This window comes from Cyphomyrmex costatus, unplaced genomic scaffold, assembly GCF_001594065.2.
Source record: "Cyphomyrmex costatus isolate MS0001 unplaced genomic scaffold, Ccosl1.0 scaffold474, whole genome shotgun sequence".
In the NCBI taxonomy this organism is placed as follows: domain Eukaryota; kingdom Metazoa; phylum Arthropoda; class Insecta; order Hymenoptera; family Formicidae; genus Cyphomyrmex; species Cyphomyrmex costatus.
This window is the reverse complement of record NW_017279009.1, coordinates 1003118-1025453: the sequence shown is the minus strand read 5'-3', so window position 1 is coordinate 1025453 and position 22336 is coordinate 1003118. Positions and strand designations below refer to the sequence as shown.

General features: G+C 34.0%; 4 protein-coding genes across 6 annotated transcripts in view; 2 read left to right on the top strand and 2 right to left on the bottom strand.

The window, feature by feature from the left end:
- Mob2 (MOB kinase activator 2) overlaps positions 1 to 3092 on the top strand; it is a 29403-nt gene extending 26311 nt beyond the window's left edge. For all 3 annotated transcript variants that reach the window (XM_018545177.1, XM_018545176.1, XM_018545175.1), the window contains exons 2-5: positions 1154 to 1408; positions 1502 to 1626; positions 1870 to 2097; positions 2620 to 3092. In XM_018545177.1, coding sequence (XP_018400679.1) covers positions 1154 to 1408; positions 1502 to 1626; positions 1870 to 2097; positions 2620 to 2699 — 688 coding nt within the window. In that variant the 3' untranslated portion in view covers positions 2700 to 3092. The remainder of the gene's footprint in view (positions 1 to 1153; positions 1409 to 1501; positions 1627 to 1869; positions 2098 to 2619) is intronic.
- A 175-nt stretch (positions 3093 to 3267) lies between these two features.
- Positions 3268 to 4722, bottom strand: LOC108778081 (uncharacterized). Its single transcript, XM_018545178.1, has 3 exons — positions 4442 to 4722; positions 4046 to 4382; positions 3268 to 3865 (listed from the first exon to the last, which is right to left on the bottom strand). Exons 2-3 carry the CDS (start codon positions 4315 to 4317, stop codon positions 3439 to 3441), a joined length of 699 nt encoding a protein of 232 aa, XP_018400680.1. The 5' UTR covers positions 4318 to 4382; positions 4442 to 4722; the 3' UTR covers positions 3268 to 3438.
- Positions 4723 to 9201: 4479 nt separating this feature from the next.
- Hip14 (palmitoyltransferase Hip14) lies at positions 9202 to 13153 on the bottom strand. Its single transcript, XM_018545043.1, has 9 exons — positions 13016 to 13153; positions 12641 to 12840; positions 12220 to 12429; positions 11847 to 12126; positions 11487 to 11687; positions 10834 to 10995; positions 10605 to 10761; positions 9852 to 10096; positions 9202 to 9613 (listed from the first exon to the last, which is right to left on the bottom strand). The coding sequence occupies exons 1-9, from the start codon at positions 13151 to 13153 to the stop codon at positions 9377 to 9379; spliced, it is 1830 nt and encodes a 609-aa protein (XP_018400545.1). The 3' UTR covers positions 9202 to 9376.
- A 2298-nt stretch (positions 13154 to 15451) lies between these two features.
- On the top strand, positions 15452 to 18482 carry LOC108777982 (ribosome biogenesis protein WDR12 homolog). Its single transcript, XM_018545016.1, has 9 exons — positions 15452 to 15682; positions 15755 to 15840; positions 16072 to 16282; positions 16385 to 16525; positions 16715 to 16890; positions 17140 to 17213; positions 17360 to 17606; positions 17810 to 17942; positions 18205 to 18482. The coding sequence occupies exons 1-9, from the start codon at positions 15558 to 15560 to the stop codon at positions 18335 to 18337; spliced, it is 1326 nt and encodes a 441-aa protein (XP_018400518.1). The 5' UTR covers positions 15452 to 15557; the 3' UTR covers positions 18338 to 18482.
- The last annotated feature ends 3854 nt before the right edge of the window (positions 18483 to 22336 follow it).

Sequence of the window (22336 nt, the reverse complement as noted above, 5' to 3'; positions counted from 1 at the left end):
TTGTATTAAATATGCAGGATGTCTCTTGAATACAGTTCCAATAATAAATTATTATCTGGAGTATATATATATATATATAATCTTTCCTTTTGTGAAAGTTTAATTAATCAAATTCTTACTATTTTAAAGAAAAAAAAAATGTTTTATAAAAAGACTGATTAAAATCTTATACAGTGGAACATCCTATATATTTATTAATATACAAAATATAGCACTTTATATTATAATATTATCGTTATTTACCTCGCAAAAGCGAGGCGAAATTTCTACTTTGCATACGATAATAGCGCATTGCAATATTTGATTTTTATAATTATTTCCGGTTTTCTAGCTTTGCAACATTATTTTGTGACTTTTTCTATCGAAAGATTTCTAATTAAGCGAATGTTGGAAACGTTCTTTATCGTCTTATTTACACAAATAAGTTAGATTCGCTCTTGAGGGCGTGATGTGAGAAACACAACGTTCGGCTTCACTGATAAATTGAAGACAAATTGAATAGACTCGGGAGGCGTCGAGGGTAATCGAACAAATCCGATAATTCGTCGATTTGATTAATGAATTCGCGTCAATCGATTAAAGACAAAACGCTCTGTTCAATCTGTTCCGGTCAATCTGGGGACCAGATTAGCGTTCCTATGACTCGACAATATTGATGCGTTGTAAAAATTTTTTGTTGATTTTCTTGGAGATTTGCTTTAAACGACATGACGTACTCGATATCTTCGTGTTATCATCTGTAACATTATTCTTTATATTTAGGATTGGCACATTTTCGTTATTTTAATCTTAAGTCATTTTCTCGATCTGCAGTTATCAATTCTGTAATAAAACCGATTCTCTGTCGCCCCCTTTTGCAAGTGTTCTCTTATCAATGTATAAGCTGTTCAAAATCAAATTTAGTTAATGACTCTTCGATTTTTATAATAATAAAATTCTACAAGGAATAATTGATTTCCTCTCCAATTTGGTTTCGGACAGCGTGCCCATTAAATCTCATTTACACACAGGCTGTGTTGTGTTGTATGTACATATTTGCGCCTCTTACACGCGACACCTATGGTTCTGCTTGATTGGCTTAAGCGTACTGAGAAAAAACCTTTTCGAGATTTGTACGACTCGCTGACTGTACGACTGTTTTCTCATTTTGCAGAAAGGCCAGACGAAAGGAGAAAGATGCGGGAACCACGGAAGATCCTAAATTGTACCTGGAGGAGGCTGCTCTCGAAAGGCAGCTGCCGGAACTGGACCTGAGGATGCTCGTAGACCTACCGCCCGGCCTGGACTACAACGAATGGCTGGCGTCGCACACCCTCGCATTGTTCGACCATATTAATCTCGTTTATGGCACAATATCCGAGTTTTGCACCATGACGGGCTGTCCCGACATGACTGGTCCCGGCTTAAGGTACGTACATATCTCCTTGCCCAAGGTGTTCCAAGAAGTAACTACGGATCGAAAGCAGTCGATCGATTTCTGACAATTGATTTAATGTTTCAGAACGTATCTATGGTTCGATGAAAAGGGAAAGAAAACGAGGGTTGCGGCGCCACAATACATAGACTATGTTATGACATTTACGCAACGCACCGTTAGCGACGAAACTATATTCCCTACAAAATATGGTAAGTTGTTCTCTTTAACGTTACATGTTTAATTCGTTATGTCTGAAGCGTATTTCAATATAATTAATTATTAGTAAACGCGCGTTAAGCAACTTCACTTTAATAAGTAGTGTTGCCAAGGTTTATTATTGATCGATCGGTTTATTATTATTGACTTCATTCGTACTTCCGTTACTTAATCGTAGTTCGAGAGCAATCAATGTTATTTTTTTGCGATGATGTTAACTTCTTACTGTTTTTCAGCAAACGAGTTCCCAAGCTCGTTCGAGTCGATAGTGCGTAAGATCCTGCGGCTACTGTACCACGTAGTGGCACACATCTACCACTGCCACTTCAGGGAGGTGGCGCTTTTGGGGTTACACGCTCACCTCAATTGTGTATTCGCCCACCTCACGCTCCTTAATCAACGCTTCAACCTTATAGACCCCAAGGAGACGGAGATCCTAGGGGACTTAGAGGCCGCCCTCTTGGGTAAGATTTATACGCTATCACCTCGACCATCGTTGCGACCGTTGTTACCACCGATGCAGTATTGATCGATGCCGATTACGCAATGCCGGCAAAAGATCCGAGATTGAATTGCACGTTTTGAACAGTGGAACTTTTATTCTTGACGATCAATAAGGCATGTCGCAAGTAACGTTACTATAACCCTTCTCGTTACTATAATTTTTTATCGAAACAAATTAAATCAATTTAATTAAATCAAGGCTTAGATTAAACTAGAGAGGATTTTTATTTACAAAAAAACGGAAGCCATGTATGGAAGTACTTTTGATATTTATATGGTATTCGTTATTGATAACGGTACAGTTGACGACGTCGATACACAGCTTGCAGAAAGAAAACTCCCTTGTTAGTTACGGATCAATCGCACGATTAAGGGATGAACCCAATTACGGTGCATTAAGTGTATATTTAGTTGACTACGTTATACGGTCCGGAGGTATGCTCGATTTTATGCTATTGATCCCTCTGGTTATTTGCTTATAGGTGACTCGACATCCGCGCCTTCGCAGACTTTAGCCATCCAGGAGACTCCGACCACTACGAACACTAGCAGTACCACCTAGATCGCTGCGATGCGTCATAGCGAACGAGCAGAGGTTGCAGTTCCTGAGACTAGGTGACGATAGATGACGATACGTTCGTTCATTCGGTTTCTTTTTTGTCTCCTTTTTTTCTTTTTGTAGATTACATGCGAAAAATAACGTTTATTGCGATATGATCGGCTGGTAAGAACGAAAAGAAGTACGAAAGAGTGAGAGAAAGAGAATGAAAGAGTGCGAGAGAGAATGAGACAAAGCAGTGATTCTGTAAAAAACAAGAAAAAATATACCAGTAGTACCTGTACATAGCAAAGTGTGAACAACTACATGATGTAATTAGGTTCCTCTGTTTGTTGTTTGTGAGATTGTACATAATTTATTAAATGGTAAGATACATGAGAAAGGGAAAGCGAGAGGAAGAACGAAAGAAAGAAGATGAAAGAGAGCGAAAGCGAACGAGAGAATGCGCAAGAGTGACAAAGAACGAACATTGATTATTATTGACAAAGCTAGTTGCTACAAGAGATAATTTGTTCTGTAAAAAATGATACAACAATAATATTGTAAAGTTAAAATAATACCAAATATATACCTGGTGTTAAGGCATGTGTTGTTCGTCATTAATTAAAAGTGCACCACACAGGAAGAGTGCAGATTTTCTTCGGAAATAGATCTGTGGTCCCAGATTAACGAAAATCCTTCGAGTTTTTAGTTAAGTTGTTAAAACTTAATCGTCAAGAGTCTCCAGTTTTCGCTTGTGAGCTCAAGTGCAAGCAGTGGTCGGCGCGTGAACGTGCTTCACCTCCACGATCCTGATTGCGGCGCAAAGATTCGCGATCTCTCTCAGGAATAAACCCATCGCCTCGGCTATTGGTTCACAGAGATCCCTCAATGACGTCGCAATATTGTAGAGCAGAATCAATACCGGTTGCACCATAGCGTTAAACAGAATAGACAGTAGTGGTTTTACAAAGTAATCCGCTATTAATTGAAGGATCCCCACTGTCAACGGCCGGATCACGCTGTAGAGCACGAAGCGTAGAAGCTGTAGAATAAAGGCCGTGACGAAGGCGATACCAATGTGAATTGTACCAAAGATCTCCGCCCAAAAGCGAGTCGCCGCTTGATCGGTCTTTTCGGCACATTTGTCCGTAATTAGTACAGGATGGCAATCGGTTGTTCGATAATATCTGCGAAAAATATTATATCCGAGTGATTGATTATCGTTTCATTGATCTTTTGGTTTGTAATCAATTCAAAAATTTATATTATTTTAAAAATTAAGACGAATTTGTTGCTAGAGAACGTGAAGTAAATTGGAGAAAATTCTTTATGTTTTCCAAGATTCTCGTCACGCGGTTAATACCTACGCAGAATTTCCGTGATCAAAATAATAAATCTCAATCTTTTCCGCTATTTCTTCTCTCTTGAGTTTTGTTTTCGTTGGATATTTAGGTGGTTTCGATTTGACAGTGTCGTATTTGGCATTCTTACTCGGTATCCCTTCAGACAGTTCTTGGGAAATGAAAGGTTGAAATTCGTGGGATGGCAGCAGCGCGTCGATGTGCTGTTTTGGCGCGCCGTTTACACGCATCTTGGCGTAATGGGGACACTGAACTTGTTTTAGCTTTATCTCATACATCTTATCTCTTTTGCCGTTTCTCGGCCGTTTCCAGCGACTCCAGAACGGACGCGATTGCGGTTTATCTGAAAAAATGCAGCCATCATTATTATTTTCGGTGTATCTTAACAGCGTCTCTATGTACCTTCCTTGAGTTTCACAGGCAGAACGTAGCCATTGCTGGAACGATAAATCTGCTTTAAGAAATAGATCGGCTAACAAGATAAGATGAATGCGACGGACGGATGTTACATTTTGTGACTATGACAAAGGCACGGGAAACTCGACTTAAGTTGCGTTGCAGGTGGTTGACTTCTCGATTTTTTCCGCTGTGACTGACGATCTGGTCTCCCTGGAACTGTGGACGGGATATCGGCTGCTGCAGCTACGCAATAAGTTGCAATCAGCGATACATCGGAACATTTGCAGTCCGTTTCTGCATATAAAATGGATATAGAATGATTTAACAAAAAATAAAAATAAAATAGACTTAGTGCAAAATGAAATAAAACAATATACTAAATTTATATCTGTCCGAGATATTAAATAAATTTTTCTCTATATAAGCACTGACATTTTTTAAATAAAATTGAAAAAAAATTGTTTGATTAAAGAATTTGCTGTAAAAAAAATATTTGATGTAATTCTGGGAGACGTTTTGTACATCTAAGAGTTCACTTTCGTAGAACGTTTGAAAAAATGTAGCAATATGCCTTTGGGTTCTTCAACAGCATCGGTCCTCTTATCGACCGTTTTGGTGCAGACCGCATTTACATCGGAATTTATGGCCGAGGTAGCGTCATCCGAACGCAAGGACGTTAAATTCGAAGGTTCCGTCGTGTCAGCGCAGGAACAGTCCTCTCCAGTAACCATGTTAAACGCATTTCCTTACGATCGAACACATAAAAAATTAAGATAACACCAACGTCAAATATAACGCAAACCAAACTAAACTCAGAACAAAAACGATAACAAAAACGACTTGCAGACTACACACACACACACACACACACATATATATATATATATACATCGTGGTGTAAGAAAACGTCGTATTTTATTATATCACGATACGTTGCGTATTCAAATTAATTTTATTCTCAATGATATTCTCGGTATGGGAATTCGTATATAAATATTACAGACGTGTGTGTGAATGTGTGTGTATATATATATATATATAAAACTAAAGTTATGATAATTAAGATTAAAAATTGAGATATAAAAAGGCTAAATTCAATAAAATTTTCTAAGATCTTCCTGTAGATTATTAAAAACACTCACGATGAAAAAATAACGATGTTTATATGCGTAATTTTTAGCCTATTAAAAACATACAAAGAAACAAATAATTGCAATAATTACAGCAAACGATTTTCTCATAATTGAAAGTCAATTGTAGAGCATTATTCTGAGAATTGCTTGCAATCAAAAAAAGTTCTTTTTAGATTTATCTGTTATAGTCGTAAGAAAAATTCAAAAAAAGAAATATATAAAGCATGATGATTTAACTTTGCTTTCACAAAAAAAGCATAACACACATATATAAAATTTTGCTTCAAATTAAGTTTTTATCGAACGAAGTATTAGAGATATATTAAACTTTTATTTACATCGAACAGAGTTGGAAGCAAAATAGGACGATCATCACTTCAAAAGATAGTACAGGATGCATCATTATCATGTATATATTATGTTATAATTCATCAAAAATTTAACAGCAAATATTCAAACATTCAATGTATGCATGTTATACATATATTTTTTGTATTACCTCGCAAATCACAGTAACGATAAAGGTGTTGTATCGTGAATTATAACTATATATTTATGAATCCATTTGTTTTTTTCTCTTTTTTTATAAGATATATTTCGTATAATCTTAAAATTACCTTTATGGAGCTTAAGAAAATGTAGCGATGTAAGAAACGTGCGTATATTAATAACATTCATTATGACGCTACATGTATATTTTTTGGCTGTAAAAACGTATTATTACTTTTGTATGTCGCATCATTTCGGTTACTTAACGACGCACTGATACTCATGATTTGCGAGGATAGAAATCGATATAATTTACAATAAAATTTGGACATAGTCAATTATTGCGTTTTATTTATAAATGTAAATAAACACGAAAATTGTTATATACCCATGTTATTCATCTTGCGATCAATCTGTGAAATTCAGAGAAATTATATCGATTTCGATCCTGATCTCCAAATATTACACAATACATTAGAAGAAGTTAAGATCAATATAGCTTACTTTGACGGTTACAACTTCCGTGTAGGAAGTAATCACAACACAGTAGTCAATTCGATCCTGATCTCCAAATATTACACAATACATTAGAAGAAGTTAAGATCAATATAGCTTACTTCGACGGTTACAACTTCCGTGTAGGAAGTAATCACAACACAGTAGTCAACAACATGTATCAATGCTATTGTTTGCTAATCTCAGTTGGACTAGATTGAGAAATAAAAGTAATTAATGCAATAATCGAATCGAGCAGTCCGACGCAAAGTAATTTTTTTAACAAATATAATTGTTAGACAAATAATATTATAATACAATTAGTTATATCTTCTATATATTTTGCTACATTTATAATATTTATACGCATATATTTTGCTAACAACATTGACATGGAGTACTCGTTTTGTAGTAGTCGTGTAATTACTTATGTCAAGTATATCCATATTAAAACTGTGTTTTTCAACATTTTGTACACGAATGTTTCTCATCGTTTTGAACAAGAAGTTGTCGGAGATGAAAATCCATATTAACTAATACAACCGATAAAAATTGAACCTAATTAAATATATCAATGTTCTCGAAGACATATTTGCTTAACTTAAATCATATACAGTCCTTATGTTAGAATCAATACTAAAATAAAGTAAAATATTTATAGACGCGTTAAAATATAGACGACATTTACATATAAATAAATCATAACTGTCTTTTATAATTGAAAAAGAATTTCGTCAATTAAACACATCATGTGCGATATTTCATCTAGAAGTTCTTATTTAGGATAATATATACTAAATTTATATTTGTACCTATTAATCTACATTAATTATAAATCAAAGCTGTACTGTGCAAATAACCTTTGATCGATTCATTTATATGTATATGCACTCATCGAAATCAAAAGTCATATCACATTAAAACTATTTTTTTTCTATAAAATAAGAATACTTTACGTTTTAAACTTACGTTTAGTAAAACGTAAAACGTAAATTTTCTATACTCAGAACAATCTATTTTACGTTGCATTTATGCAATTTTCATTTCCATCCAGCGCATACAATAATACAATATATTCTTTCTTCATCAATAAACTTATTCGGAATCCAAAGATTTTATGAGATATTCTATAAATTGACATTTTCTATATTCTCATTATAAAATGCTACTGTTAATTGGAATGTACAAGCAATAATTCTCATTTTTTCTCTGCAATATAATTTGTACATATAATTTGGAAGAATTATCATTTTAGAGTTAAATATTAAATTACAATAGACAGAGAGAGCATTCTCTGTTATATTTAGCCGATTTAAATAATTTCTTTGATGCATAACGATACTCTAGACCTACTCTTTGTTTAACTATAAAAAGCGACTTTGTGACCTATTGTTTTTATGACAAGATATGCTTCACATGTTATAACATAATTCTTAAATAAATATTACAAATTAATAATATTGATTTGTAATTGCAAATATCGTATTATTATAAATATATTTTAGCCGCAACAGTAACCAATACGAATAATATGATCTCAACAAAAGTTTGTAATGTCGAGTACATAAATGCATTTCAAGAAGCATAACATGGCACTTAATTCAGGTAGTCTCTTACAAATACGAACAATATAGACTAAACAGTATAAATAGCTGTTATGTAGTTCGTTTGACTATAATAATTCTACCACATAGCATTTGATTTTCTTATGTGTTCTAATTTGCATAATTTATGCACATTTATAACGATGTTTCATATAGGCCCCACATCTTTATTTCACTTTTACACTTTTATATAGAATTTTAAACATTGCATTATTTGATTTATTTCTTATCTTTCAATGAATTTTATCATTTTGTATATTTATCAATTTTTCAATTACAAATTGTAGAATTCATCCAGAATAAATGCATATAAATATTCTCTGAATATTTTCATTAATGAGAAATATATTGACTTCCAATTATTCTGTTCATAATAAAATAACTGTAACCACATAGATTTTGTAGATTTTTACTTATATGATTATAAGTATCAGATTTATAATTATTGAGAAAGAGAGACTATATATATATATAGTATATGTATATTTTTAAACTCTAAGTGCAAGTATCTGTTTAATCATAATTAGTTGCTATTTAAATCAGATGTGGAATGATTAATAAATGTCAGTAAACGAGCACAATTCAAACTAAATATTTACAATACGCGTTTAACGTAAATAGTAGTTATCCTATAGTTTGGTAAAAAACCTCAATATTAGAGATAAAAATAGAATTGAAATGATTGAAGAAATTAGTAACCCTATGCTGCCCAATTTCTATATTACTGATTACTTTTTTAACCTTAATCTGTTTTTATGTGCCTCTTTCCATTTATCTACAATCGTAATTTTAAAGCTTAAAAAACGATACAGAAACTCATTTATTATATCATTCATGTATTATATTTGGGCAATGGAGGGTTAATTGAATCACGGAATTTTTGTGCATTTGTATCGACTCATCATTCATTGATATATTTGAAGTAGAATATAGGTGGGATATGCACATTCGCGTAATATAACAGTCTTTTACGACAAACGAGTCGAAAAATTGTTATTTAGCGATTGTTATATAGAACTACTTAGAGAATATGTAAACGAAATTGTCGTGTGTGTATATATAAATATATATATATATAATTACTGCCATACTGGAAAGTCACTTACGTGTTCATAGCAACTCTTTGATAGTCCAAGGAGTACGTCAGGCATAAGTGATATGGTGTATGTATGTATGTATGTATGTACAATTAGCGTCTCATGGCTGCTTACAAAACTCTAAACGTACTGAAAATTATCTTTTTGCGTGAGCAAAGGTAACTTCTCGATACTTTGTTTGAGATCGAAACTGTGCAACCAGTCTGAGCTAGGTTTCGCCTTCACTCCACAAAAGCTAAAATTACAAAAGTCGGCGGCATTCTGTAGGGCACCGCGATGGAACGGATTCCCCTGTTTAAAATGTTTGTATCGACCAGCGTTTACACGTTCATTCGTTGTCATTCCCAGGACCATAATCTGTATAAATATATTAAAAATATATTACAATATTCACAGTAATATAATTCGAAAATGAAAAGATTTTATTTGAAGATAAGAAATGAAATGTGTGATTTCTCATTTTTCTTAATAATAAACTATAAAATGTATAATTATTGTAGTTACAGCTATAACTAGATAGAAATATATTTTTATTTTATATCAAGGGTACAACATAATAAAATATACAATAGCTGATAACAGTGACGAACCATACCTGATAACACTGACAAGCTAACAAAGTTCCGACCCAGAAAAAATGAAGGGATGTGTTAGCTGCTACCCACATCACCCAAGCGTCGCAGGTAGCTGCAGCTACTAGATAGTTGTCTGCAGTATGACCATTCGTTAAATTTGACCAGCATTCAAATTGCCAATATTGTACACTAGCAATTAAAATAACGATACACAATCCTAGCACAGACGTCAGAAATCCAAGAAAATACTTATGATTATGCGCACCTGAAAATTGTCGGATATAAAGTGACTATTCTACTTTAACTGTATTATACTTAATTTTCATATATAAAACATGTATAATTTATTAATTTTTACAAGCAAGAGAGAGAAAGACAGAGAGAGAGAGAGAGAGTAGATAGAAAACAAAATAAATAAAAATAACAATTTAGAATATCAAAATTAAATGTAGCAGAACTCGCGTTTATCTGCACTCTATTTATATAAACAAGCATGTTCAGTTCCAAATATTCAAACTCCTATTATTAAAACTACGTCGCCATAGTTCGGATAACAGGTTCGACTCCAGTTTTTTAAATTGCTCGCTTTTTTATTATCAAATCTAATAATCCTGATAAAAAGGAGAGAGTTAGTGAATTTCTATTATCTAAATTATTATAACTGTCTTCTCCCTTGTTCAGATAAACGCGAAGTTCCACTGCAAATAGATGACAATTTGATTAGTCGAAAGAATTTTATATAGATAATATGCAGAATATTTGTATCCGTTTACCAATGCAATTATTAATCCATGGACAATGATGATCAAATCGTGCTACACAACGATCACATGTAGCACAGTGTTTAGATCTTATGGGTCTTCGAACTAGACAACTACTGCAAAACCATTGCGGTTCGAAACCACCTGATTCGGCTAATTCAATTATTGTCTGCAAAAATACACATAGATTTGTCGTTCGTATACGTGAAATAATTTTACATGTAAAAATAACAAAAAGTACATTTAATTTATCCTCCTGAGTAGCCGTAATAATTCCGGGATCACCCCGCCAAGACTGCAAAAAGCATATCCAGAGAGGAACAGATCCACCGACGAATAATAACCATAAATACCACGTTGCATGGATACCTAGCCAGAAAAACCACGTGACGTATATCCATAGCTGAGAAAAAAGAAAAATCAGCATACAGTTTATAATTGACTATATAAATCGGCAAGCTGTGAATTAATACATGTATTGATGTAATTATTCATTATATGCATAAAGTGTATTGATAAGATATATTTATGGATAATAATACTGTTAATTTGTAAGCAATTTTATATTTCATTTCTTATATATTATATATTATTAAAATCGTATATCAATATTTATTGCTAAGAGCATATGAGAATTTACAACTTCGGAATTTTTTTATTACTATGTAATTAATATTTTAAATATTATATTAATTATATATTTACTTTCATTATGTGCTGCTAAATTTTATTTTATCTATAGTATTATTGCAATATTTACATAGTATTAAGTTAACATTGATTTTGAGCTTATCACCTTATCGACAATATTATTTATCACGATTAGCAGCTTATCGGAAATCGCTCATAAATGTCCTCGGTTATCTAGAGAATACGTCTTGGAATTATACTCACCTTGGTTGCAAAATAAATCGACACAGGCAAAACGTGAAACAGCCGTTCGTCGAACACGAAATGGTTCATTAAATACACCGCTACGTAAAGGGTGATAAAGGCACCTAGTTTTAATAAATAATCCCATCCACTTTGTAGAACCATACCAATCACGTAAAATGCTATAAGCGGCGTACTGACCATACAATGCCAACGAATTTTCTGTAAGAAAAATATACGATGAAACAACCATATAGAAGAATTGAAAATCTCTAGCTTAATTTTATTCAAATTTTTTGTTTTAAAAAATTAACTTAAAAATATACACAGATGTTATAACATATAACACTCCAACACATTTATGATATATGTAATCATTACCTTATCTCTACACCATGTTCTTGTACGACCTTGTTTTTCTTTAATCTCGTCTCTGATTTTATGTTCTAACCACGTGGCGCTGATATGCGGACCTAGTAGTGCCATTGGCGTCTCATTTCGGAAATTGGGAAGATCTAATGAGGCTCCATGTTGCACTAAGATGGATATCGCCGTGTTGTTTTTTGCTATAATAGCCCAATGCAGGGCGGTATTACCGTACAGATTATCGGTAAGTGAGTGCGATGCACCTAGAGTCAACAACAGTCGCGTTGGATCTAGACTGTAAAAAGAAAGACTTAAAGTAACCAACATAACATTATTCTATTGAAAAAAACGAGTCACTTGTGGAATAATAATTCGGTGCTCTGTGTACCTATTGACTTTATAAGCACTCCACATGAGGGGCGTCATGGCACTTCTATCTGGCATATTTGGATTCACGCCTTTCGCTACCAAATAAGCCACTATAGCCGTATAGCCAAATTGTGCCGCCAGATGTATGCAGGAGAAGCCTTCACAATCTCTCAAGGTTGGATCAGCACCTGCTCTCATTAGAATTACAACCGCGGAAAGATGGCCCTGTCTATAGAAAAACGATAGAAAAGTAATTCTCTTTAATTCTTTTTTTAAAGCCGTTTTATAAATTCAGGTTAAAAAATGGAGGCTATATGCTAAAAGCTATGCAAAATTATAGGAAGCTAAATGCATAAAATTATTTATTTCTAAAATATTTAATTATTCTTATTAAAATATCCTTTATTTTAAATAATATTAATATTTGTTAAAATACTGACCTCGTGGCCCAATGCAACGGTGTGGACGCCAAATCACCACCGATAGCATCGACTACGGCTCCCTTTGCAATGAGATATTTGACAATATCCTTGCGATTGTTTATAGCAGCCCAATGTAATAACGTCACATTTTCCGAATCTGGCTGATTCACGTCGGCACCAGCTTCCACCAATTGTGTCACTCGCTCCAACGCCCCATACTGCAAATATATTTCATTCGATCATCCATATAATTTAATAATATGGACTGTGCGCTTATGAATTTATCGTAAACTTTCAAGATATAATATATAATTTTTTTAATCTGTTAAAAATATAAATTAAAAAAATTAATAGGTTCTTCAATTCGACTAATATTACCTACACTAACATTACCTGCGTGGCTCTGACAATATCGAAAGAGCTGCAATCTTGGGTAGCAGGTCGCACTGGTTCCTGATGAAGGCTGCTGGGATCATCAGGTTCACCAGTGCCATCGCCCTGACAGGCAGTCTGCATCTGCAGTGCGTACATGCTGTAACCAATAGAACATACTAAGTTTGAAGACTAGCGTATAAAATATTAATGCAAGAGATATATTAAGTTGGATAAAATTATTACACAACTTTTAATTAATTTATATTTATGCAAATAATCACTGCTAACATTGATATATTTTTTCTCATCTAGAAACCAGTTTGCTAATTCATATTTAAAAAAAAAATTTATACCTCTGGTTCAAATAAACAAAATTTAAAATAAAAAATAACTGAATAGCAAACAAAATAAAAAATAAATAAATATAAAGGTAAAATAAAAAAATCAATTTAATGTAAATATTACAATTTTGTTCTAAACTGTAATTTCAATGACATAAATTTCTAGTATAATAATTACTGTTTGATCATAGTTAATATTAAACGCTGATGCAATTCATACCATTTATTATTCATCATCTTGTGACTATACACAAAAAAAATAAAAATTTTCTATCTGGGACTATGTCAAGTTAAAAAATTAATATACTGAGTCATAAATATTTGTTCCTGTTTGATACATGATATACTATTTTATATTCATGTCATTGATTAACATCGTATGCCACGGTGTATATAAATCACATTAAATTATGTATGTGTCAAGGCTAATAAAGGTCAGTCTCTTTCCAACTACATGTATATTTAAAAATATTTAAGAGGATACATTAGACCTATTCATTTAGCTTTACTTTTAAAATATGTATTAAGTGAATACATATATGTAAAATATATATGTATACATACTTACACTTTAGAAAAAGAAAAAATTACTTTTATATAAGTGTTTCTTTTAGCTATTATATTAAGTGTTTACACTTAATAGCAAACTAATAGCAATAAAAAGAGTCAAAAAAGGAAAAAATATATGTTTAATATATTGCATCCATTTAAAATGCTATGCTAGTACCGTTTATGTAACAAAAATTGATGAAACACAAAAACGTTCTGTAAATGCAGAAATAAGATTAAATAGAATATATATTTATATAAACTTCTTGTGTCTTAAATTCATTCTGATGTTGTGTCTACATTATGGAACATCCTCTGTGAAAAAAACCAGTACAATTAACAAAAATCAATTATAGCAGCTTTTAAAAATATTCTTTTTTAGGTTTAATTAATTCTTGGGTGGTTTCATAAAAGCACTCAGAATGTAGTTAATTAATTTTCTTAAATTATGCTGCAAAGGCAGATTCTATATAAAAATTTTGTTAACTTACAACATTGTTCCATATGATAACTTGATTATAAAATCAAAATAGTAGTAATACATTTTCATTTATTATGATAAACTTTTTCGATTTTACAAAATAATTAAATAACAACACAAGGTAAACAAGAAGCGTTAGCAAATTTCCACTTGAACGATTCAGAACTTTCAATGTAAGATGTACACCCTTCCTTCATCAGCGTATTTTAACGTATTATGGAGATCGACGCGGCGCGACTCACCCTTAGAACTCGCCCTCGACACGTTCTTGCTCTCCCAACAAAGAGAGAGAAATGGACAAACCGAAAACCACTTGCCATACATTCGCTGATCGATCTTCGCAACGCGCACAAAAATAAATCGCTTTACACATACATAAGTACGTACATACAGGAAGGAACAATCCGGCTCACCTCGATCAACGTGCTTATGCGTTCTTAATGCGTAATGCAGCACATCGTAGCAGACGACGACGACTACGGCTGCGTCAGGCTGCGTTCTCGACTGTTCTCGACCGAACCCCTATTAGCGTGAAGCAAACAGTTTTAAGAGACAAACGGTGTACACCAGGGAGTAGGACACCGGCATATCACACGCGTACACACATGCACGTACACAGTGGCTGGGCCGTCGGGGTTGATCTTCGGTACGACACCCTCGATCACGTGACTACTCCTTTTTCAGCTCGCCGTTGGGCTCGTCCCCTTCGGCGATTTCAGAGAAACGTCGCAAGTACGTGACCAGCAAGTACCAAATGACCACTACCACTTCCCGCTTCAGATTACAGCGGCGATCACCCGCTCCATCATCGTCTTCATATTTTTTACGTTTAGACGACGATCAGTAACGACGAGCCGGAAGCCGGAGGGATAGCGAGATATCGACCAAACGCAAATTGACGCAAACAACGCAGTGTGCCGTTCAGCTTGTTCGGTCGGCAAGAACCGGCAGATGAGCTATGAAGAATATCGGTAGAGACATCTATGAACTGATAATTGTAAAATGTTATAAACGTACAATAATAAATAGACTGACCGATCAATGATCAACGACATCAGCGAACCATATATATATCGTTGGTGATCGTGCACGTGCCGACGTGTGCACGCCTTGTTTGAAATTCGTGGCGGTGAAAAGTGAGGTTAAAAATCTAATAATTTGGAACGTCAGAAAATTCGAAGGAATCACTATGGAAATTGAGTCCATTAAGAAGAATCGTCTTAAAATGAAATCGAAAGATAAAGCCATGAGCACAAATAAGGACCACAAGGATGAAATTCAGATACAAATACGTTTTGTAACTAAGCAACAGAAGTAAGAATTTATTCCTTCTTTCTATGTTGGATATTCGTTTACAGTATATATTTTTCATTTTAACAATTCTAGATACGCGATACCAGATTATCCCCTATCAGTCCATAGCTCAATAATCACCGACGAATTAAACACTGTAGTAAACGAACTTCTGAGAGGTGAGGAAGAGCTAATCAAAGTCGCTTTAATACATTGTACTATCTGTTTTGTTATTCCCTTTTAAACCATTTGCAGTTGTTAAATCTAGTACATTGTGCTTAATATTAAAGCACGCTTCCTAATATATAAATGTATTTTTAAAATTAATATTTTATGAATTATATAGAACTATCTATAATTAATTATCAAAAAACTTACTGATCATTTTATAAATCAAATTGACTTTTCAGAGTCAAGTGATATCCAAAACCAAGTGGAGTTTGATTTCCTGATATGCTCACAGTTTCTACGTAGCTCTTTGATAGAACATATTGCTGATAGAGAAATTTCTACAGAGGATGTGATAGATGTGGAGTATGTGGAAAAGCATCCTTCACCAGAGCCAAAGGATTGTCTAATACATGATGATTGGGTGTCAGCTGTTGCTGTTTGTGGAAAATGGTTGGTTCCTAATAATTAAGACAATTAAGAAAACAATTTCAGAATATATTTTGTATTTTAAAACATGGTTGGAGTATTAATATCCTGAATGATTTTATTTAGGATCTTAACTGGTTCTTATGACAATATGCTACACATTTGGACATTGAAAGGTAAGCATCATCTTGTGATTCCTGGACATATATCTCCTGTAAGAGCAGTGGCTTGGATATCTCTCAATGACGATAATGCTTCCTTCGTCAGGTAGTTTACTAGAAAATAATGGATCAGTTTTATGTATTTTGAATATTGTATTATATTATCTATAGTAAATTTTTTGCTCATAGTCAAGTAAGCTTATCTAAATCAATATGAAAATGTTTCCGAAATAGATAAATGAATTTCCAAGCATATGAATGACAGCTAATAATGAGTTTACATGCATATATATAGCGCATCAATGGATCAGACATGTATGATATGGAGTTGGGATATAACGAAAAATTCTGTGGAATGTACACATATCTGCAAGGGACACAGAAGAAGCATTGAAGCTGTTAGCATTAATTATGACAAAACGTTAATGGCAACGGGTGCCTGGGATAATATGTTATATATTTGGTCAACATGTAAGTATACTAGCATAAGAAATTGGAAACTATTTTTTTTTAAATATCAATAAATAAATTTTTGAAAAATTAAAGTTATGTAATGTCCTATAACTTTTTCATAATTCTTTTATTTTAAAATGTTTTAATACGAAAGGAGACAATTAGAAATTAGATCATAAAATATGGATATAATTTGAATACGGATATAATTTTATAACAAATGATGAAATATTAATTATCAAGACAAATCTTTCTTGTTTTTTTAAGCTACTCAAGAAGATGACAATGATGGAGAATCTGCATCGAAAAGAGCAAGATTGGAATTCGCGAATAAAACGAAGGTACACAGATTAAATCGGTTAAATTCTAATATTGTTAATCATATTATTAAAAATTTTTATAATGTATATTCTTATTAGTAAACATCAGTTATAATACCAAAAAATTTACAAAGAATGCTATTGATTTGCATTTATTTTATACGTAGACGCCGAAATGCGCAATGAAAGGACACAAGCAAGCGATCAGCGGGATTGTGTGGTCCGACAAAACGGAAATCATCACAGGCTCATGGGATCATACTATAAAAACTTGGGATACTGAATTAAACGGTATCAAGCAGGAAATCTATGGTGACAAGTGTTTCTTTGACATTGATTATTCGCCATTATCGCGTGTCGTGATAGCAGGATCAGCCGATCAACATGTGAGACTGTATGATCCGAGATCTACAGGTACCTCTTGATGTTTTTTTTTTTAATTTTTCAATGACTTTCATCTTACAAAATTAAAATTATGAATTTTATTGATAAAATTGATTGATATTAAATTTTAGATTAGAAAAATTTCTCATCTTTGAGTTTCCTATTTCTTTTAACTCCGATTTGTGCATTAAGAGAGTATATCAAACTTATTTATTTACTTGTGATTATTTCAGAAGGTGCGATTGTGAAAACTAGATTTACCTCTCACACGCAATGGGTGACATCAGTACGTTGGTCGACCATAGACGAACACCTCTTTATCTCAGGAGGATACGATAATATTGTCAAGCTCTGGGACACGAGAAGGTTTGTGTTTGCAGATTAAAATATCTATTAATAAACTATTCTCAAATACTATGTTAAAAAAATATAGGAATTTTTGTGAAATTTTATTCGGATAAAAACTGTTATCTTAGTATTAAATTATAGATTTATTATATATACTCGATAAAATTATTTTCAAATTAAAATTACAATCGAATCCAAATATTTATTGCAATAAATTAAAACTTCAAAAGGTGATGTTATTCAATATAAGATTTATACAAAATTAATTTTTCCATTTTAGCCCCAAGGCACCGCTGTTTGATCTCCTGGGACATGAAGATAAAGTCCTCAGCTGCGATTGGTCCAATCCTAAGCTGATAATGTCCGGTGGTGCAGACAATACATTAAGGATATTCAAATCCAACCACGTATAGTGTTAATTACAAATATATGGTAGAACTTGTCGTAAAACATTGTTCTGTTGCTGACAAAACGATCTTCTCCCATTTTATAAGATAATGTGCACAATTGTCATATTGATAGTTAATAAAATTTAAATTAAAAAATGAACAAAAATAATTATTGTACAAAAGACGTTTCAATCACTTCTTGTGATAACTATTTTTATCCTTCGCGTTTGAAAATCTTTTTCTTAGTTTACATCGAATGACGTGTTTTTTTATGTCTTTGGAAATGAAAATATATCTACGAGTCCATCGAGAAATCGATTTTATATTCAATCACATAATATCGTATGTGAAGAATATAAAGGCCTAATCGATAGTACGAATATAACAATTCATTTCTTGTAATAATAAAAAAATAAAATTGAAAATACTAACATTAATACTAACAAATCTTGCTTAACAAAAACATGTATTTCTTGAATTAGTAACCGCTTTTTCTCTTCCCCCCCTTCCCTCTTTTCCTCTCTTCTCGAATTTCTTTCTTCAAGAACTGCGCCAGATAGGTGAAGTAAGAGTCGTGTCGCTCGGCATAAATCCCCAAAAACAGATCGTTTATTGATCAAAAATAAGGGATGATAATCGTGACGAATCCGGGAACTCGCTCTTCCCGCGCATCGCGAATTATTTAATTATTTACCAAACCGTTTCTTCATTACTCGTAAGTAACTCTAAAAAGACCACCGATTCAAGTGCACGCCCCTATAGTAGAGACATACATAGGGTGTTATGCGGTAATAATACAGGAGTAGCGGAGAGCGTGCATACTCTCCGCAATAGCGCACGCACATTTTTTCCCTCTTTTTTTTCTTTCTGTACAAGTGTGTGTTTTGTATGTGTGTATGTCTGTATGCATTCCTTATAAGCGTGTGCTGTATGTAAAATAGGCAGATGACGGTTCTTCGAGAGTACACGTTATCTTCTTCTTCGAAGTTACGCACATACCTACGTACACACATGCGCACACTCTCTTCTTCTCGATCGTACACTTTCGTCGGCCCCACTCTTTCTTTCTCTCTCTTTCTCGTCGCACGATTGTTTTTTTTTTTTTTAAATCCTTTTACCATTTTCTCTTTTTTTTTTTTTTCATTTGTTTGCCTGTTTATTCTCGAAGACCCTATCTAAAAAAAACCCCCACATTACTATCTTTCTCTCGTTCTCTCTCGCTCTCTCTCACACACAAAGACTAGCGTTTTTTTTTTTTTAAACGATCCAAAATAAACTAAGGGCACTTTTTAGTGGCTTATGCCCCTTGTGTCGTCGACGTCACGTGTGTTACGTTCCTCATTTTTTTTCTTTACGTTCCTCTTTATCTCGAGCTTTTTTTTCATTCATTTTTTTTTAATTTTTTTAATTTACTTTATTCATGAAAAATCTAATTCTGACTTGTTTCTTGTGTTAAACTTTGTTTTATTACAGCACCTATTCGACTTCCTAAGAGTCTCCCTAGATCTCTTAACTAACTATGACACAACTTGCCTTAACGTCTAAAAATGTTTTCTTCACATTACATACTAAACGCCTTCTTTTCACCTCTGCCTTAAAAGTACTCTCGAAATTCTACAAATTGATCCTCGCGCGCGGATTTAAAAAGAGACCTCAGCGTCCGATGACATCGTTCCCCCTTGTTTCTTTTGCTCATTTCTCTTTCTCGCTCTATGATCTTGGAAAGATAAGCAATACGCACGTGTCTCTCGTTCCGTCGTAGAATTATATTACAAATTCCGCTTCCTCCATCGGTTCGTTTGCCGTTGAACACGAAGGACGAGCAGAGTACAAATGCAAAAAGAAAGGAGGGACGGGGGGGTACGCATCGGAGGAGGAAGAGAAGGAAGTGTGGAGGAAGAAACCCAAGATGTCTCGAGTAATTACTTCTAAATCGCTTAACAAACACGTGTAAAACAATGACTTAAAAACTTGGAAAGCTAAGGACTGTACAAGTCGAAGTACAAGACGATGATCTAGTCACCTCGGACCTCGCTTTATCGCTAATTCACTTTCTCTCTCTCTTTCTCTCTTTCTCCCTATCTCATACATGCAACATACAACATATTCGCTTTCATTCTCTTAAGCCGATTTCGACTAACGTTATTTTACTTTTAAAAACATTCTATATTTTTCACTTCGCTTCAATCACTTTTTCGCTCTCTCTCTCTCTCGTCTCCTTTTCTACAATCAGCCTATCAACTACAGTACGCCTAATCTAAAGAGTGTCTACGCGCGAAAAACTCTAGAGAAAGCTTTACGGAAAAGCAGCATTGTCTGCAACGGCAAGAACCGTTTTCCTGCCTGAAACTTGTTGGCGGCCGGGTTGCGAAGGCTCGACAGTTCTCGCAGCAAAATGTTCTGGTTAGAGGCAAAGAATCGTATAGAAAAAAAAATTCGTATGATTTTTTGCGTCTAACGTCCAAATGGGAGCATCCCCCGAATGACCAGAGTCGGAAGGAATCGTTTCCGTGCGTTTCCGGTCTTCGGATTGAGGATAATTCTACCGCGGAAACTCTACAAGCCTCCATACCCTATAGAATTCAAAGAGCCCAAATCCGGCCAGCCCACGCACCCGACCCGCGGTGCGTAGCAAGCAAATAGTTCCTTACTATTTATACAATTATACAAGTAGTTCATACATATATATATATATGCTGTAGAATAATATATATATATATTTATCAATTAATATGAATAGCCAGTCAGTCTTGACGGGTGCGAGGTGCATAGGCTGAACGGTGCCCCATGCCCGTGCCCCCCGTGCCCGCGACAACACACAGAGGGAGGATAGGGGACACGGGGAATGAGAGGCATATTCGTATCCTAACTACTATGTAACTAAACTATTGTTCTACCTATCTATATCTATTTATAAACTTAGCCGTTTCTTAATTCAATAAAAGATCGCCCTTTTCCTATTACCTCCTAATCCGAGCGAGTACTCGCTCACTCGTTGCTTATCCTACGGTTTTTTTTAATCAAGTTCAACTCTACCTATGCGAAAAAACACGTCGCCGCAAGAAAAAAAGACGCGTCTCTGCACGTTTTCTGTACACAATAACTATACTTCTCGCTCGCGATCGCTCTGTTTTTCTTCTTTTCTCTCTATCCTTCTTTCCGTTCCGGCTACCCTTCTTTTCCGGTCACTCTTGTGGAATTTAACTTTGTCCGTATCCGGGGATGCTAGACACACGATAGTTCGTATTCGTCATCTTGATTCCCTCTTCTTTCCCTTCTTCGTCCTCTGAACCAGTCGGCGCAACTGTTACTGCTGCTTTGTTTACTCGCTTTTCTTCCCTTTTCTTCGTTTGGTCAGTCACGATAATTATTTTAGTTACTTTTTTTAGTGTATACAAGAGTCTCTATTTAGTAAAATTCTCAAAATTTACTATTAAAATCACATATGGATTTTTTTGTCAGTCAAGTGATGACAATCTCGCCTTGTGCAACAAATACACAATACGCACTCGCTAATTACTGCTCCTTTCTCTCTCTCGCTTTCGAATTTTCTTCTCGGCTTCCCATTTTTCACTCACTCTCACTCACTCACTCACTCACTCACACACTCTCTCTCGTTCGTACACCTCTTTCATGCAAAAATCATTCTCTCTTTCACACTTATCCTCTGTGTTCTTTTTATTTACTTTTTTACCTTAATGCGTGGACTCAAATCGAGTAATAAAGTCTGTCTCTTAAAAAATAGCTCGTACTCCGCATTTCTACTTCTTTGCCCTTGGCCTTTTTTTATTTTTTTCGTCAATTTATCTGTATCTCTCTCGTTCTCTCTGTTTTTTCTCACTCTCACTCTCGTCATCATGATGTACCAAAATAAACTAAATATATTATTTACTTCAAGTCTCAACAGTGTAAAAATCTTTCATACGTTTAGATGACGTCAATAATAGTAAATCGTTAATTATAATAATACAGCGTCATTATTGTAATATTATAATAACTACGCGACTTGTTTCCCTCCCCCCC

Excerpts from the sequence above, each read along its gene's own strand:
- LOC108778081 (XM_018545178.1), bottom strand. The coding sequence starts at position 4,317 with ATGTATGAGATAAAGCTAAAACAAGTTCAGTGTCCCCATTACGCCAAG. Across the intron at positions 3,866-4,045 it reads TTTGATCACGGAAATTCTGC|ATATTATCGAACAACCGATT; the intron begins GTAGGTATTAAC and ends TATTTTTCGCAG.
- Hip14 (XM_018545043.1), bottom strand. The coding sequence starts at position 13,153 with ATGTACGCACTGCAGATGCAGACTGCCTGTCAGGGCGATGGCACTGGT. Across the intron at positions 10,762-10,833 it reads CTCAGGAGGATAAATTAAAT|ACAATAATTGAATTAGCCGA; the intron begins GTACTTTTTGTT and ends GTATTTTTGCAG. Across the intron at positions 9,614-9,851 it reads TAGCTTGTCAGTGTTATCAG|ATTATGGTCCTGGGAATGAC; the intron begins GTATGGTTCGTC and ends ATATTTATACAG.
- LOC108777982 (XM_018545016.1), top strand. The coding sequence starts at position 15,558 with ATGGAAATTGAGTCCATTAAGAAGAATCGTCTTAAAATGAAATCGAAA. Across the intron at positions 16,283-16,384 it reads GTTGCTGTTTGTGGAAAATG|GATCTTAACTGGTTCTTATG; the intron begins GTTGGTTCCTAA and ends GATTTTATTTAG. Across the intron at positions 17,607-17,809 it reads GTATGATCCGAGATCTACAG|AAGGTGCGATTGTGAAAACT; the intron begins GTACCTCTTGAT and ends TGATTATTTCAG.